The following is a 14,122-nucleotide window of genomic DNA, read 5'->3' as shown; positions in this document are numbered from 1 at the left end:
GGATCAGACCACAGGTCAGACCACAAGTCACCAGCCTGACCACTTTACATTTTGATATTACTCCGATGGAAACAGAAATGCATTTCTTTTGGTTGCTTTTCTGCTGTTCAATTAGCCCTGAACCATGAAGAGCTTATTGTTCACTTTAAAATGACCACAGAGCTCTGTTCTGAAGGACCAGCCTCTCTTTAGTTTCTGATGCCAGTTCAGCAAAAAACACATTATGTGATAGCAGGTTACACTCTGCTTTGAGGGGAGAGATAGCTCAGTGGTTTAAGCATTGGCCTCTTAAACCCCAGGGTTGTGAGTTCAATCCTTGAGGGAACCATTTAGGGATCTGGGGCAAAAATCTGCCTGGAGATTGATCCTGCTTTGAGCAGAGGGTTGGGCTAGATGACCTCCTGAGGTCTCTTTCAACCCTGATATTCTATGAACTGATATCATGCTGTATAATTTCAGTTTTAACATGAACGTTCCAGGAACTTCACAGAGTAAGAGGCCCTGCCCCAATGATTTGATTGTCTAAGGTGGGTTACTAGAGCAATGAGAATAAATGGGGTCAGGTTGTTCAGAACCCAAGGGGAAAGAGTGTGATTGCAGATGATACTTGAAAGAAAGGCAGAAGTGGAAGCATAGCTTATTGAATGATGCTAGAAAGACACAAGAAAACTAATGGGGCTACAATATAGAAAAGACATCATGGATTGTTTCCTTGTGATGAGAGCTAATCCAAAGTGTTTAAGAAAAAGGTTACTCATAAATTAATTTGACAAAATCATCAGTGTAGAGTGGCCCTTTTTCAGAACTAGGACAAAATTGACTGCAAATATACAATTGCAGATCCATCCTACCTCAGTAGAAGGCACTAGCACACAGATATATTAGCCACTGCACATCACTCTATTTATAGAACAGAGGGCTAGTATCACACTGAAGTAGGAAATGATATTCCACTACTTCACATCTGGGAAATTCAGTGAGAGCAGGATCCTGGGAAGTGCTTAATATCTTCAGAAGTGTTCCGAGTGGTGTACTGGCAACAGCATCCCTCAGGGCAGCAACCTCCCATGTTTAACAGGTAAAGAAAATAACCCCCAAGAAAATTAGTCTTCGCTGTGCCATCAGCATGGCTCTGCCTGTCCCTTCATCTTTGTATTAGTTACAGTCCTAGCTAGGAACCCCAGTCCCAGATCTGGTCCACACTGCACAGGGCATTGTACAAACAAGCAACAAAGTTTGCATCCCCACCCATAAACATCTTGGTGCTTTCTTCCTTCACTTGTGTGTGGAATCTCTTCCTTCCCCCTCCCCCAAACTCCCAAACCACTAGCCTCTTCTCCTTCAAATCCCTCTCAAGACCCACTCTTGCTGCAACTCCTACAAGAAATCTACTGGCAGATAACAACTCTGATTGGGAAGGGTGGGGGATATGGTACATTAAAACATTAATTACCAAATTCTCTGCTGGTGCAAATACCCTTTCGGACTAAAGATCTTTGAGGCTGTCACTCCATATATTGCTATGTATAGTACCTCACACAATGGGGACATCATTTGGACAGAGGCCTCTGGGAACCACTGTAATATAAATAATTAAAAGACCAGTCCTTCATTACCCAGACTACCATGATGCAATCTACACTGGTCTAAAAAAAAGCAGAATTCCCTTCATGCCAGATAATGCTCTTTGATAAAAGTAACTTTGGATGAGATTCATCCATAACTCTACCTTATCATAAATTAGCATATGCAGCCAGCAAAACCTCATGCCGTGTTAATTAAATAAGTCACTTCCTGTCCTCAAATGCATCTCTCTGTCCATCCCAACACAACAGTCACATTTCTCATAGATGCAGATCCAAGCAAAACCTGTAAAATGTTGCTGCTCCACATCATTATTCTGGCTTTGGTTTTGTCTTGTAAGTTTATTTTTTACCCTTTTCTACGCAGTTGTACATTACTGAGTCATAACTCACCATGCTCCAGATTCATGTTCATTTCATGTTTTGTTTTCTTGCTCTCTTTCTAGACGGATGTGCACAAATACATCTGAGACAAGCTCAGTTGTCAATTACCAGGGCAGAAATTAAAACTGCACGTATAGTCTGTGAGGCTTCTGGCATTCAAAATTTTGGGAGTGCTGTTATTCACTGGTATCGACATAGACCTGGAGAAGCTCTGGAGCGAATTCTGTACATCTCACCTGAAAAACTTAAATTTGACAAAGTGTCCGATGAGAACAAGTTTAGTTGTGAAAAGAAGCCTGACCAGCCCATCTCTACCCTAACAGTAAACAAAATAGCTCCTAATGATGGAGCTACCTATTATTGTGCCTATTGGGATTGCACAGTGTTAGAAAGCCATAGGCAGCCTGTACAAAAACCTCACTCTGAATACTGACCCATATCCCATCAAATGTATGAAACTACAGCTACCTCCCTGATTTTGCCATCGGCTGTAAAAATTCCTCATTAGCTTATTTTAAAAGGTAAAAAAAAGAACCCATGCAACACAATCAATAAATATCATTATTGTGAAGTAGTTAAGGTCACCACACATATAGTATAGCTGATTCAAAGCCCAAAAAACCAAGTACCATGACCACAGCTCCTGTAATACCACTTGTAGGGGGTGGAGGTAAGTGTAGTGTTAAGGGGCTTGCAGAAGATCTGCTTTTCTCTGTGTCAGATTCCATCTAGCTATTCCTAGCAACAAACGCTTCAATGCCTCACCCAGACCCTACCTGAGAATCTCAGCCCTTACAGACACAGTCCCCTGTACCACACAGGGAATACTGCTAAAAGCTTTAATTCTGGGGAAAGATTAATCATTAACATAGAAACAGGCAGTGATTGGTCTTCAGTGGGAGGGCAGCAAAGCACTTAAGATTAAGCATGGGCTTAATGCAGACGCTTTCCGGAATAAAGCCTTAAATAAGAAAGTTGGGGTCTACTGCACTAATCAACATGAACCCTTCATTGTCCATCCCCTTAAGAAACAAAGGATATGGTCCTAAGTTCACTGGAGCCTTAGCTTCATAGTGGACTTAGTGCTGAAACTCATGCTGGCTCACTTTTGTCTTAATGACTAACAGTCAAATTAACCTCACATGGAACTGACATATCTACAAACAACAGAACTCTTCTTGGCTGCTACTTAAGTGAGTCACTTCCTCTCCCCAGAGGCACTCAGCTCTGCATCCGTGATGCTAACCTTGCAGCCTTCTCTTTCTGACATTCAGGCTCAACTGAAGTCAGTGAGAATGTTACTGCTGCAGGTTCTTATTGTGGCTTCAATATGGTCGTATAAGTTGGTTTTCACTCTAGTTTTCTGCAAATATGCAAATTACTGAGCAACAACCAGAGAACCTCCAAATTCATGCTTATGGTATTTTTTTTCCCTTTCTTTGTAGATGGAGCTGTACAAGTACAATTGACAAGTTCAGTTATCCATCACAAGGAATCTGATGAAAACAGTAAGAATTGATGTAAAGTTTTTGGCATCAATTTTGGTGATGATTATATACACTGGTATCGACAGAGACCTGGAGAAGCTCTGGAATGGATACTCTGATCATTTTGTACCTTAAAGTAATCAAATTTTGACAAGGACAAGTTTAGCATTAACAAGACAACTGAGAAAAACAAAATCCACCTGTACTCTAAGAGTAGACAAACTAACCTACAATGACACAGCTACCTATTACTGTGCCTACTTGGATCACAGTGTTAGAAAGCCATAGGCAGGCTGTACAAAAACTTCACTCTGTATTCTGAGCCACAGATTTTCAGAAGTTTACAAAAGAAAATCCCCCACACACAGAGTTGCCGCCTTAATCTTAATCAGCTGATAGCACAAGTATTTCTGCACTAGATATCAGATCACTACATACAATTGATGTTTTTAAGTATGGCAGGTATAGATTTAAAAGGAAGTAATAAAAGCTAACTTTTATAGGTACAGCATAGCATGTCATTGACCATATCCTGCAGATACTTATAGTAGAAGTCAGATATTCAGTTCCTCCTTCAGTTCTGGTTAATAATCTTTTGAACACCATTCCTATCAAGTCCCTCCTAGAACGTTCTGTATGTTTGCTACCATTTTTGGGATCTGATACAGGAGTCAGGACACTCAGACCAGGGGGCTGTTAGCAATATTGGTTTTAACACTATTACAAGCAGGGACAAATTTTGGAGGATATTAGTCTATTTAAAATCCCTGATTGGACGAGAAAGCAAGTTTTCCAGTCCTGTGATAGAAGGCCATTTAGCAAGACAACAATATTTTCCTCTGTGCTGACTGAACAGCAAGTCAATGAATCAAGAGGGCTACTAAGCTACCAGAGTGGTCATAGGTGCTGGAACTAGGGATGCTGCTGCACCCCCTGTCTTGAAGTGCTTTCCATTATATGCAAGCTTTACAGTTTGGTTTAATGACTCTCAGCACGCCCACTGTATACAAATTATTAGAGGGGCAGCCATATTAGTCTGTATCCACAAAAACAACAAGGAGTCCAGTGGCACCTGGGAGACTAACAAGTTTATTTGGGCATAAGCTTTTGTGGGTAAAAAATCTACTTCTTCAGATGCACAGAGTGAAAATTACAGATACAGGCATAAACATATATATATATATATATATATATTGGCACACGAAGAGAAGGGTTGTTACCGTACAAGTGGAGAACCAGTGTAGAAGGCCAATTCAGTCAGGGTGGAGGTGGTCCACTCCCAATAATTGATGAGGAGGTGTCAATACCAAAAGAGGGAAAATTGCTTTTTTAGTGAGCCAGCCACACCCAGTCTCTATTCAAGCCCAAATTGATGGTGTAAAGTTTGCAAATGAATTGTGGTTCTGCAGTTTCTCTTTGAAATCTCTTTTTTAAAGTTTTTTTTGTTAAAGAATGGCTTCTTTAAAATCTGTTATTGAGTGTCCAGGGAGATTGAAGTGTTCTCCTACTGGCTTTTGTATGTTACCATTCCTAATGTCTAATCTGTGTCCATTTATCCTTTTATGTAGAAACTGTCCAGTGTGGATAATGAACATGGCAGAGGGGCATTGCTGGCACATGATGGCATATATCACATTAGTAGATGTGCAGGTGAATGAGCCTCTGATGGTGTGGCTGGGTCCTATGATGGTGTCACTAGAGTACAAATGAGGACAGAGAAGGCAATGGGTTTTGTTACAGGGATTGGTTCCGGGGTTAGTGTTTCTGTGGTGTGTAGTTGCTGGTGAATATTTGTTTCAGGATGGGGGGCTGTCTGTAAGCGGGGACTGGCCCATCTCCCAAGGCCTGTGACAGTAGGGGATCATTTTCCAGGAAAGGTTGTAGATCATTGATGATGCACTGGAGAGGTTCTAGCTGGGAGCAATACGTGATGGCCAGTGGTGTTCTGTTATTTTCCTTGTTGGGCCTGTCTTGTACTAGATGACTCCTGGGTACCCGTATCGCTCTGTCAATCTGTTTCCTCACTTCCCCAGGTGAGTATTGTAGTTTTAAGAATGCTTGATAGAGATCTTGTAGGTGTTTGTCTCTGTCTGAGGGATGGGAGCAAATTTGGTTGTATATTAGGGCTTGGCTGCAGAAAATGGATCGTGTAATGTGTCCTGGATGGAAGCTGGAGGCATGTAGGTATGTATAGCAGTCAATAGGTTTCTGGTATAGGGTGGTGTTTATGTGACCATCACTTATTTGCACTGTAGTGTCCAGGAAGTGGATTTCTTGTGTGGTCCAGGCTGAAGTTGATGGTGGGGTGGAAACTGTTGAAATTCAGGTGGAATTCTTCAATGGCCTCCTTTCTGTGGGTCCATATGATGAAGATGTCATCAGTGTAGCACAAGTAGAAGAGGGGTGCTAGGGGATGAGAGCTGAGGAAGCATTGTTCTAAGTCAGCCATAAAAATGTTGGCATATTGTGGGGCCACGCGGGTAACCATAGCAGTGTCGCTGACTTGAAGGTATAAATCATCCCAAAATGGTTGTGGGTGAGGATAAAGTCACAAAGCTCAGCCACCAAGTGTACTGTGGCCTCATCAAGGATACTGTTTCTGACAGCTCATAGTCCATCCTCATGTGGAATATTGGCATAATGAGCTTCTACATCCATAGTGGCCAGGATGGTGTTTACAATGCATTGGTGATCTTCCTGAAGTTTCCTCAGGAAGTTGGTGGTGTCTTGAATATACTAGGCGTGCTTGTAGCCTAGGGTCTGAGGAGAGAGTCTAAATAGCCAGATAATTTTGCTGAGATGATGGGTTGTCCTGGGTTCTCAGGTTTATGGATCTTGGGTAGCAGATAGAATACCCCTGGTCAGGGCTCGAGGGGTGTGTCTGTGTAGATTTGTTCCCGTGCTGTGGCAGGGAGTTTCTTGAGAAAATGGTGTAGTTTCTTTTGGTATTCCTCAGTGGGATCAGAGGATAGTGGCCTGTAGAATGTGGTGCTGGAAAGTTGCCTAGCAGCCTCTTGTTAATAATCTGACCTGTTGATGATGACTACAGCACCTCCTTTGTCAGCCCTTTGATTGTAATGTCAGAGTTGTTTCTGAGGCTGTGGATGGCGTTGTGTTCTGCATGGCTGAGCTGATGGGGCAAGTGATGCTGTTTGTTCACAATTTCATCCTGTGCACATCTGTGGAAGCACTCTATGTAGAAGTTCAGCCTGCCATTTTGATCATTAGGAGTCCATGCAGAATTCTTCTTCTTGGAGTGTTGGTAGGAGGGTTCCTGAAGGTCAGTGCTCTGTTCAGTGGTGCGTTGGAAAATTTCCTTGAGTCAGAGATGGTGAAAGTAGGCTTCCAGATCACTGTAGAACTGTATCATATGCGTGGGGTGGTGGGGCAGAAAGAGAGTCCTTGAGGTAGCCCGGCAGAAGAGTCTGTCCTAAGTGTATGATTGGATAGATTAAAAATATTGTTGGATGAGTTAAGAGTACCACTGTTGTAGTCCCCTGCAGCATGTAGGAGTTTAGATAATTTACTCTCCTTTTTCCTTTGTAGAGAAGTGTGCATTGTAAATGACTTGTCTTGTTTTTGTAAAATCCAGCCACGTGGAAGTTTGTGTGGTAAGTTGGTTTTGTCTCTAGTTTTGAGAGCTCATTCTAGATCTTCTCCTGTTTGCTGCACAGGAAGCTGATCAGGTCATTCCTCAGTTTCTTTGAGAGTGTGTGGCACAATCTCTAACCACAGTCAGTATAGTATGTTGATTGCAATGGATTTTTTACCTTCAGGTTTTTTACCCATGAAAACTTATGCCCAAATAAATCTGTTAGTCTTTAAGGTGCCACCTGATGCCTCATTATATACAAATTGTTCCAGCCCCCTGTGGGTGATTGCTGGATGTTTGCCATGCCTAGGAATATCCCTGACTGTCTTGTTGCTTAAGAATTTTATATAGAGGAGAAAAATCACTAACCGGGAATGGGAAAAAATTCAGACAAATATTACCAGGCTTCTGAACTAGGGGGCAGAAACTTGCTGACAATGAAACTGCCTCCACAGACATTGTGCCAATCTTGCACAACACCAAGATGCCATTGTCACCAGGAGACGTTGTCACATGGTACAGCCATTGGGATTTATTATAATGCAGTCTTCCTGCCACAGTGCTGTAATATTAGTATTGGAATAACTGTACTACAATGTGACAGCTATAGGAAGAAGACTCTGTTGAAATATGTACTTAAGCTTGCTAAGCTTGTAGTCCTAGATCAGATTCCCTCCCACCATCAATGCAACTGTTGCTAGAACAAATCGATAGTTGCACATTTGTTTCCCCTCACTCCCCAGGATCACACATGGTGGGGAGGTTGGAGGAAGGGGGAGTAGGGAATTGGCATGGCTTCCACCTACAACTGAAGATAAGGTCACCCTATTGCATAAATATCCTCCATAACAATAGTTTTATTGGTTGTAACCCAGAACTCTCCCCCACTTATGCTGTAATTTTCCCCCCATAGTAACAACAAAGGTGGCAGCAGTGGCCACTTCCCAGCTGCAGCTCTGGCTCCATTGGTGCTTCCTCTCCAGTGCTTTCCCTGGGCCCAAACAGATCCTCAGAATACGGACCTAGGACATTTCCCAGCCCAGCTGGCCACAGAGTCTGTTCCAGGATCTAATCCAGGTCTGGCAGCCACAGGCACCTTTCTACAGTGGGGTTTCCATACTTGCTTTCAGCGATGGATCTGACCCAGGGGTAGCAACTGAGAAAAATTTTAGAGGAAAAAAGTCTAATGTAGACAGATGAGGCTAACTGACATTTGGAAAGTATCCTGAGCAGAGCCCAGTGGAAGTTCCATTCCATCATTTCATGAAAAGTAAGAAATCGATGACTACTGAAATTGTCGCTATGCTACTCACCATGGCCTTGGAACTCCCTGGTAGCAGCAGGGATACGTTTCAGATCCTTCTACTGCCAAAAAGCACAGTCCCCTCCACTGGGTTGAAGAAGAGTTTTCTTTAGCTGCTAGCAGGACTGCGTTTATGCCACACAGATGAGCATTTGTGGTACCATCCTTGTTCTTTGCAAATATACCCTAATCAGGTTATCACAGTATCTATCAAGGGCTTTTAAGATCATTTGGAGGAATACAGAGAAGGAAAATCCTGACTCTCATACCACAGTCTGGTGGCCCAGCAGCACCAGTCAATAATTTGTGCAAGTGCAATCAAGCAGAATTAAAGGTCAAGTGGATCCAGAGATGACACTTTCCAAAACAGGCTGTTTAAATACAGAAACTGCTACCCAGTCTCTGCACAGTTTTTTGGTAACTCATTCGTAGTTAAAGGAGTTTCTTGGAGGAAAGTTTGTGCGCGTTTTGAGTTTTATAAGAGAAGGTGTCAGGATTTGAGGGTAGGTTTGAGTTGGTTAGGAGAATACTGAGATATTAAAGTAATTCATTATATATTAGCCACCCTGCGCAGGAGGAATAGGTTCCCTTACCAGCTCCAAACCTAGCCCCACAGTCCCCTCAACTACCAACCCTGATCAGTTCTATGTGCAGTCTTCAGAACCCCCTTCCCAACACCTCTTTGTGCGGTAGAGTAAGAAGCTCATATTGGTTTTTCAGCCACAAAGGCTGAAAAGAGTACAGTGACTCTTCAGATGGTCTCTAGCCACTGTATTACAATAATTTACACATTCTCCAAAGTGTGACATATACATATGTCTTAACACTAATAACAATTAAATATGCTGTCAACAGGTAACTCACCATCAAAATGCCCCTATGTGGCTGGCAAAGTCTTCTCCTCTTGTTCCTCCTGCCAACAGCCACTCCAGCCCTGCTGTGGTCTGCTCCTTGTGTCTCAGCCCCCAACCAGGTCACATTCACTCTCTATAAACCTGGAAGCGGTGGGAGTAACACAAAACAATAGTCTAATGACTTTATGATAGATCTTCAGCCTAACTTGGGGCTCAGTTACCCTTATACCCCTTATTTCAGGGGACTTTTATGCCACCTTCCTTGGCAGCCAGTAGGGGCACATGGGAAAGCAAGCAGACCTGCTCTCTACTCTGGGTTTCAATACAAGAACCCTGTAGCAAGCAGCAACAAACAGCCTACTCCTCCCAGCTAGTATTCATCCTTAATTCACCCACCCAGTCCTACCCAGATGAGCATAATTCTAAATTAGACCTGGCCCACCCTCCAGATGCAACTGGATGCACTAATTGCTGTCTGGCAGTGGCTCAGGTTAACTCTTTCTTTGCCAGTGTGTGGTATACACTCCATCACATATGCTATTTAATATTTCATAGGTATGTGCTTATATTATATCTTTAAAATGAAACCTTGTGGCAACATTTTACCTACACGTTTGAAGCAAAATTACATACCAGTAATTAAGTGTATAAATGGCCTTTTTTGAAAGACAGGATAAGGTCAGTTATTAATGTATAGGAGCATGTGTTATATCTCAGTAGAGGGCAGCAATAGCACACAGTTGCACTCAAGAACCGGTTTGAATCTCAGTGACTATGTGTACAACTGAGAGAAGACGGCAGACTCAAATTTGTAATGGGAGGGAGAGTGCTCCTGCACAGCCACCATGGACGTTGATGCTGGCCCACATGAGCAACTGAGCACATATTCAGGAACCACTAGCAGCAATTAAGCATGCTAATAACCAAATTAAATCTTCTCCTAACACGTGTGTGTCCAGTAGCATGCACAAGTGAGGGCAAGAGGGGCATGCACCATCCCCTTCCCCCTCAGTATTCTTCTAAAAAAGAAATTATTCATTTCTGCTCTAGCTCCGGCCCCAGCCCTTGCCACTACTCCACCCATGGCGGCTGATCACTGTTCGCTGCCTCAGCCCTGGCCATGCACTGCTCCAGCCCCAGCCCTGGCCCCTGACCCAGCCCCTGCTCTAATGTGCCTGTCCAAAAGAGATCAAATTTAAATTTCTGTGCATGCCCCTGCCTCCTGTGCCTGTAAAACAAACCAAAACTAAAACACCTGACAGATGGAAATCACATGGGATTCTATGCAAAAAACTACACAACTTTCACTGTACTTGTGTTCACTTCTGCTTTAGTAGATGTGGCTGCATTAAATGGAGGACACAATCCTTGATTTGCTAACATTTTAAACCCTCCAGTTTCTTTATGAAAACAGATGAGACTTCAGCCCCCTCCTCCCTCCTGGGATTTTAGTTTCTGACCACCTGACCACATACATAGTTTGACTCTTCTAAAAACTTGCCCCACACATCTGCAGGCAGGAGAGCTACCATTGGATCCTGCTTAAACAACCCATTTCCTCTCCCCAGCTGCACATCTCTCCTTGTCTCTCCATCTGAGGGGCTATTTCAGAGTCCTCTGTTTCAAGTTCAACCCAACCAGTGAGAATGTTACTGCTGCAGGTTCTTATTGTGACTTCAACATGGTCTTGTAAGTCATTTTTCCATTCTGTTCTTTTCCACATGTACCCATTCCTTCAGCAACAAGACATGTTCCAAATTCCTTCACCTTTGCGTTTATAGTGTCATTTCTCCTTTTTTTCTTTCTAGATGGATATTCGCAAATAACTCTGATACAAACTCCATTGTCGGCCACCAGAGCGGGAACTAGAAGTGCATATATGTGGTGTAATATTTCTGGCAAAGGTTTTAATTTTAACAATGATTATATACACTGGTATCGACAGATCCCTGGGGAAGCTCCAAAGAGGATTCTGTATACTAAATCAGGATCAGTTTCTACGGATGAAGACTTTGATAAAGAAAAGTTTAAAGCTAGTAATGATGTTTCTGCATCCACCTCTAATCTCAGAGTAGACAAACTAACCCAAGAGGATGCTGCTATCTATTATTGTGCCACTTGGGATATCACAATAGTAGAAACCCATAGACAACCCGTACAAAAACCCGCTCTGCATTCTGAGCCTAGTGTATGAAACCAGAAGCATCCTTTATCCTTGCTCTCAACTTGGAACCAACAGCAGAAACTCCTGACTGGTTTCTGCAATATGACAGGAAGAACAGCAGCACAGGACTGCAGTTTTGAATTACATTTTGTTACCAAGATGTTAACTACTGTTACAAAGATCAGAAACTATCAAAGCCTTCATCCATAGAAACTGATCCTGATTTAATTTGGGTTGAATTTACAGATAGTTTTGCTGAAAAAAAATGATTTTTTTTTAAAGTTGAAATTTCACTTCAACAGTTTCAAAATGAAACATTTTGACTTTTCATTTTGAAACATTTTGTTTTGAAATTTAGTCAGATTTATTTAAAAAAAAACACCAAAAAGATACGAGCCTCCCCAAAATAAAATATAATGAAACACAAACAAACAAAAAAAGCTTTGGCGAGAACAAAATGTTTAATTCAATCTGAAATTAAAATATTTCAGTTTTTCGTTTTGGTGAGAAAAATAAAAATAGGTTTTATTTTGGCCTGAGACAAAAATTTGGAGAGGATTTTTCAGACACTTACACACATGCTTAACTTTAAGCATCTGGATAGTCGACCATCTCTGGAGAGCAATCACCTATGGCAGCAAATTGTTGCATATGTATAACTGTTTGTGCAAATGAATGTTGGATGGTAGAACAGCATATTTGCTTATAAAAGCCCTAGATTGAGGCTAAGATTCCCCTTGAGTAAGAACTACCCCGGGGCGGCAAAGCGCCAGCATGGCAGGTCTGCGCTGCCACCACCATCCCCTTCCCACTTTACCTGATGAGGAAGTTCCTGAGAGAAAGTAGGCCTAGCAGAAGCACCCTGGGCCTTGCAATCCCCAGCAGTCAGAAGTCCCCTGGGCAGTGGAAGAGTGGGCCAAATTCTGCTCAACATTACACCATTTTCTTGAACATGTGCTGAAATGAAGGGCAGAGTCTGGCCTAGAGAATAATGTCAGCTACAGGAATATCACTGTTGGATGTATAGTAATATCACCAGCTCATTAAAATTATGCCAAATTCTGACACTAGTTACATACAGGCAATGCCAGTGCCAGCAGTGGTCTTGCACCTCTGTAAATGCAATCGGCATATGGCCTATAGTGGCCTGTGCATATTTCACAATAGGATCTCCTCTATCCTGGTACAGCACTTTCACAGACAGGGTGTATATAGCAATATAATTCAAGAACAGCTTATGAAACTCCTTCCGAAACAATAGCAAACTATTACTTTAGGTAAAAACAAAGAGTTAATCCTTGAGGCAACTCTGAGTTTGCTTGACACAAGAGTCAAAATGAGTGCAAGGACAATGCGTTTATTTAAGAGATTACTGATTTGTTTTCCTTAACAACAATTCTATCAGATCTAGAAACTTGATGGGAATCTCAGTTAAGAAAGGATGAAAAATTCATGAGTAAATTCTCTCTAGGAATTGGGGCTTATTCCAAAGCTCATTTAAATCAATTGAACAACTTCCCATTGACTTCAAAGGACTTGGCATCAGACCCTTAGTGATCTATTTTCATCACTGCTTGAAAAAAAAAAGTTATTTTAGTTGCCTTTTTCATGCTGAGAGCATTAGTCCTTGATCAAATCTGCTGATGTTTATATTGAAAAAAAAAAAAGAAAAAGAAAGAAAAAACCCAAAGGAGTCCAGAGAACCTCACTACCTGTAACTATTGTTATAAAAATCTCATACTGTTTTTAAAAAAGTTCTAAACAAGGGAACAGTCAGAGAAGAGCTGGAGGATAGCATGAGGGAAACCAGGGCAGCTTAGTAAATGTTCCTATCTTAAAGTCCAGCCTTATGAACTTTTATAGAGGGAAAACGCAAATCTATATTGCTTTGAAAAAGCTCATTGTCACTGGACATTTCTCCCCTCAGATCTGTCGCTTCCTCTACTCAAGTGACCCCTCCCTTTTTCTGAGATCAGAATTCATATTCTTTTGTTTCTCAGTAGCAGGTTCATTAAAACTTAGTGAGAATGTTACTGTTGCAGGGTTTTTCTACACACAAGCACATTACTGAACAATAATTGGAGATCCTCCATGTTCATTTCAAATTAACTGGTCTTTGTCTCTTTTCTCTGTAGATGGAGATGCTCAAGTACTGGTACAATCTCAACTATCCATCACCAAAGCAGAAGATAGAACTGCACGAATTGACTGTCATGTTTCTGGCATAACCCTTAGTAGTGCTTATACACACTGGCATCAACGGAGACCTGATAAAGCTCTGGAATGGATTCTCTATTTTTTATCAGAAAACCCCATCTTGAACCAGGATTCTGAGAAGGGAAAATTTGAGGCAGATAAGCAGCTCTCTGAGTCGACCTGTACCCTAAGAGTAAAGAAAACCAAGAATGATGCAGCTACCTATTACTGTGCCACTTGGGATCACACAGCATCAGAAAACTATTCACATTCTGTACAAAAACCTACTTTGTATTCTCAACAATAGTCTTTCAAATGTATGAAACCACAGCTCCCTCCTAATCCTGTTTCTCTTGATGGAACCAGAGACAGAGACACCTTACTGGTTTCTGCAGCAAGAGATAAAAAGCAACAGAACTATTGCTCTCAAGTTTTGCAAACAATAAGATCCCACCTGTCTCTGCCAAACAAACAATAAGACCTCGTAGTTGCACAGGACAGCTACATACTCCAAAGCACGTGAAACTAGACTAGCCATGTTATAACATATTTTGACATT

At 41.9% G+C, this 14,122-nt stretch overlaps 2 gene segments (V, D, J or C); both read left to right on the top strand.

Moving 5' to 3' along the window:
* Positions 1–1,830: 1,830 nt before the first annotated feature.
* Positions 1,831–2,400, top strand: LOC127044636 (T cell receptor gamma variable 9-like). The segment is given in 2 exon segments: positions 1,831–1,919; positions 2,030–2,400. Coding segments are annotated over 2 exon segments (414 nt in total).
* An 8,367-nt stretch (positions 2,401–10,767) lies between these two features.
* Positions 10,768–13,870, top strand: LOC127044635 (T cell receptor gamma variable 9-like). The segment is given in 3 exon segments: positions 10,768–10,892; positions 11,012–11,107; positions 13,503–13,870. Coding segments are annotated over 3 exon segments (507 nt in total).
* Positions 13,871–14,122: the final 252 nt, after the last annotated feature.

Source organism: Gopherus flavomarginatus, chromosome 2 (genome assembly GCF_025201925.1).
Source record: "Gopherus flavomarginatus isolate rGopFla2 chromosome 2, rGopFla2.mat.asm, whole genome shotgun sequence".
Taxonomy (NCBI): Eukaryota; Metazoa; Chordata; order Testudines; family Testudinidae; genus Gopherus; species Gopherus flavomarginatus.
Note: the sequence above shows the minus strand (reverse complement) of the source record. Positions and strands in the feature narration are given on the sequence as shown.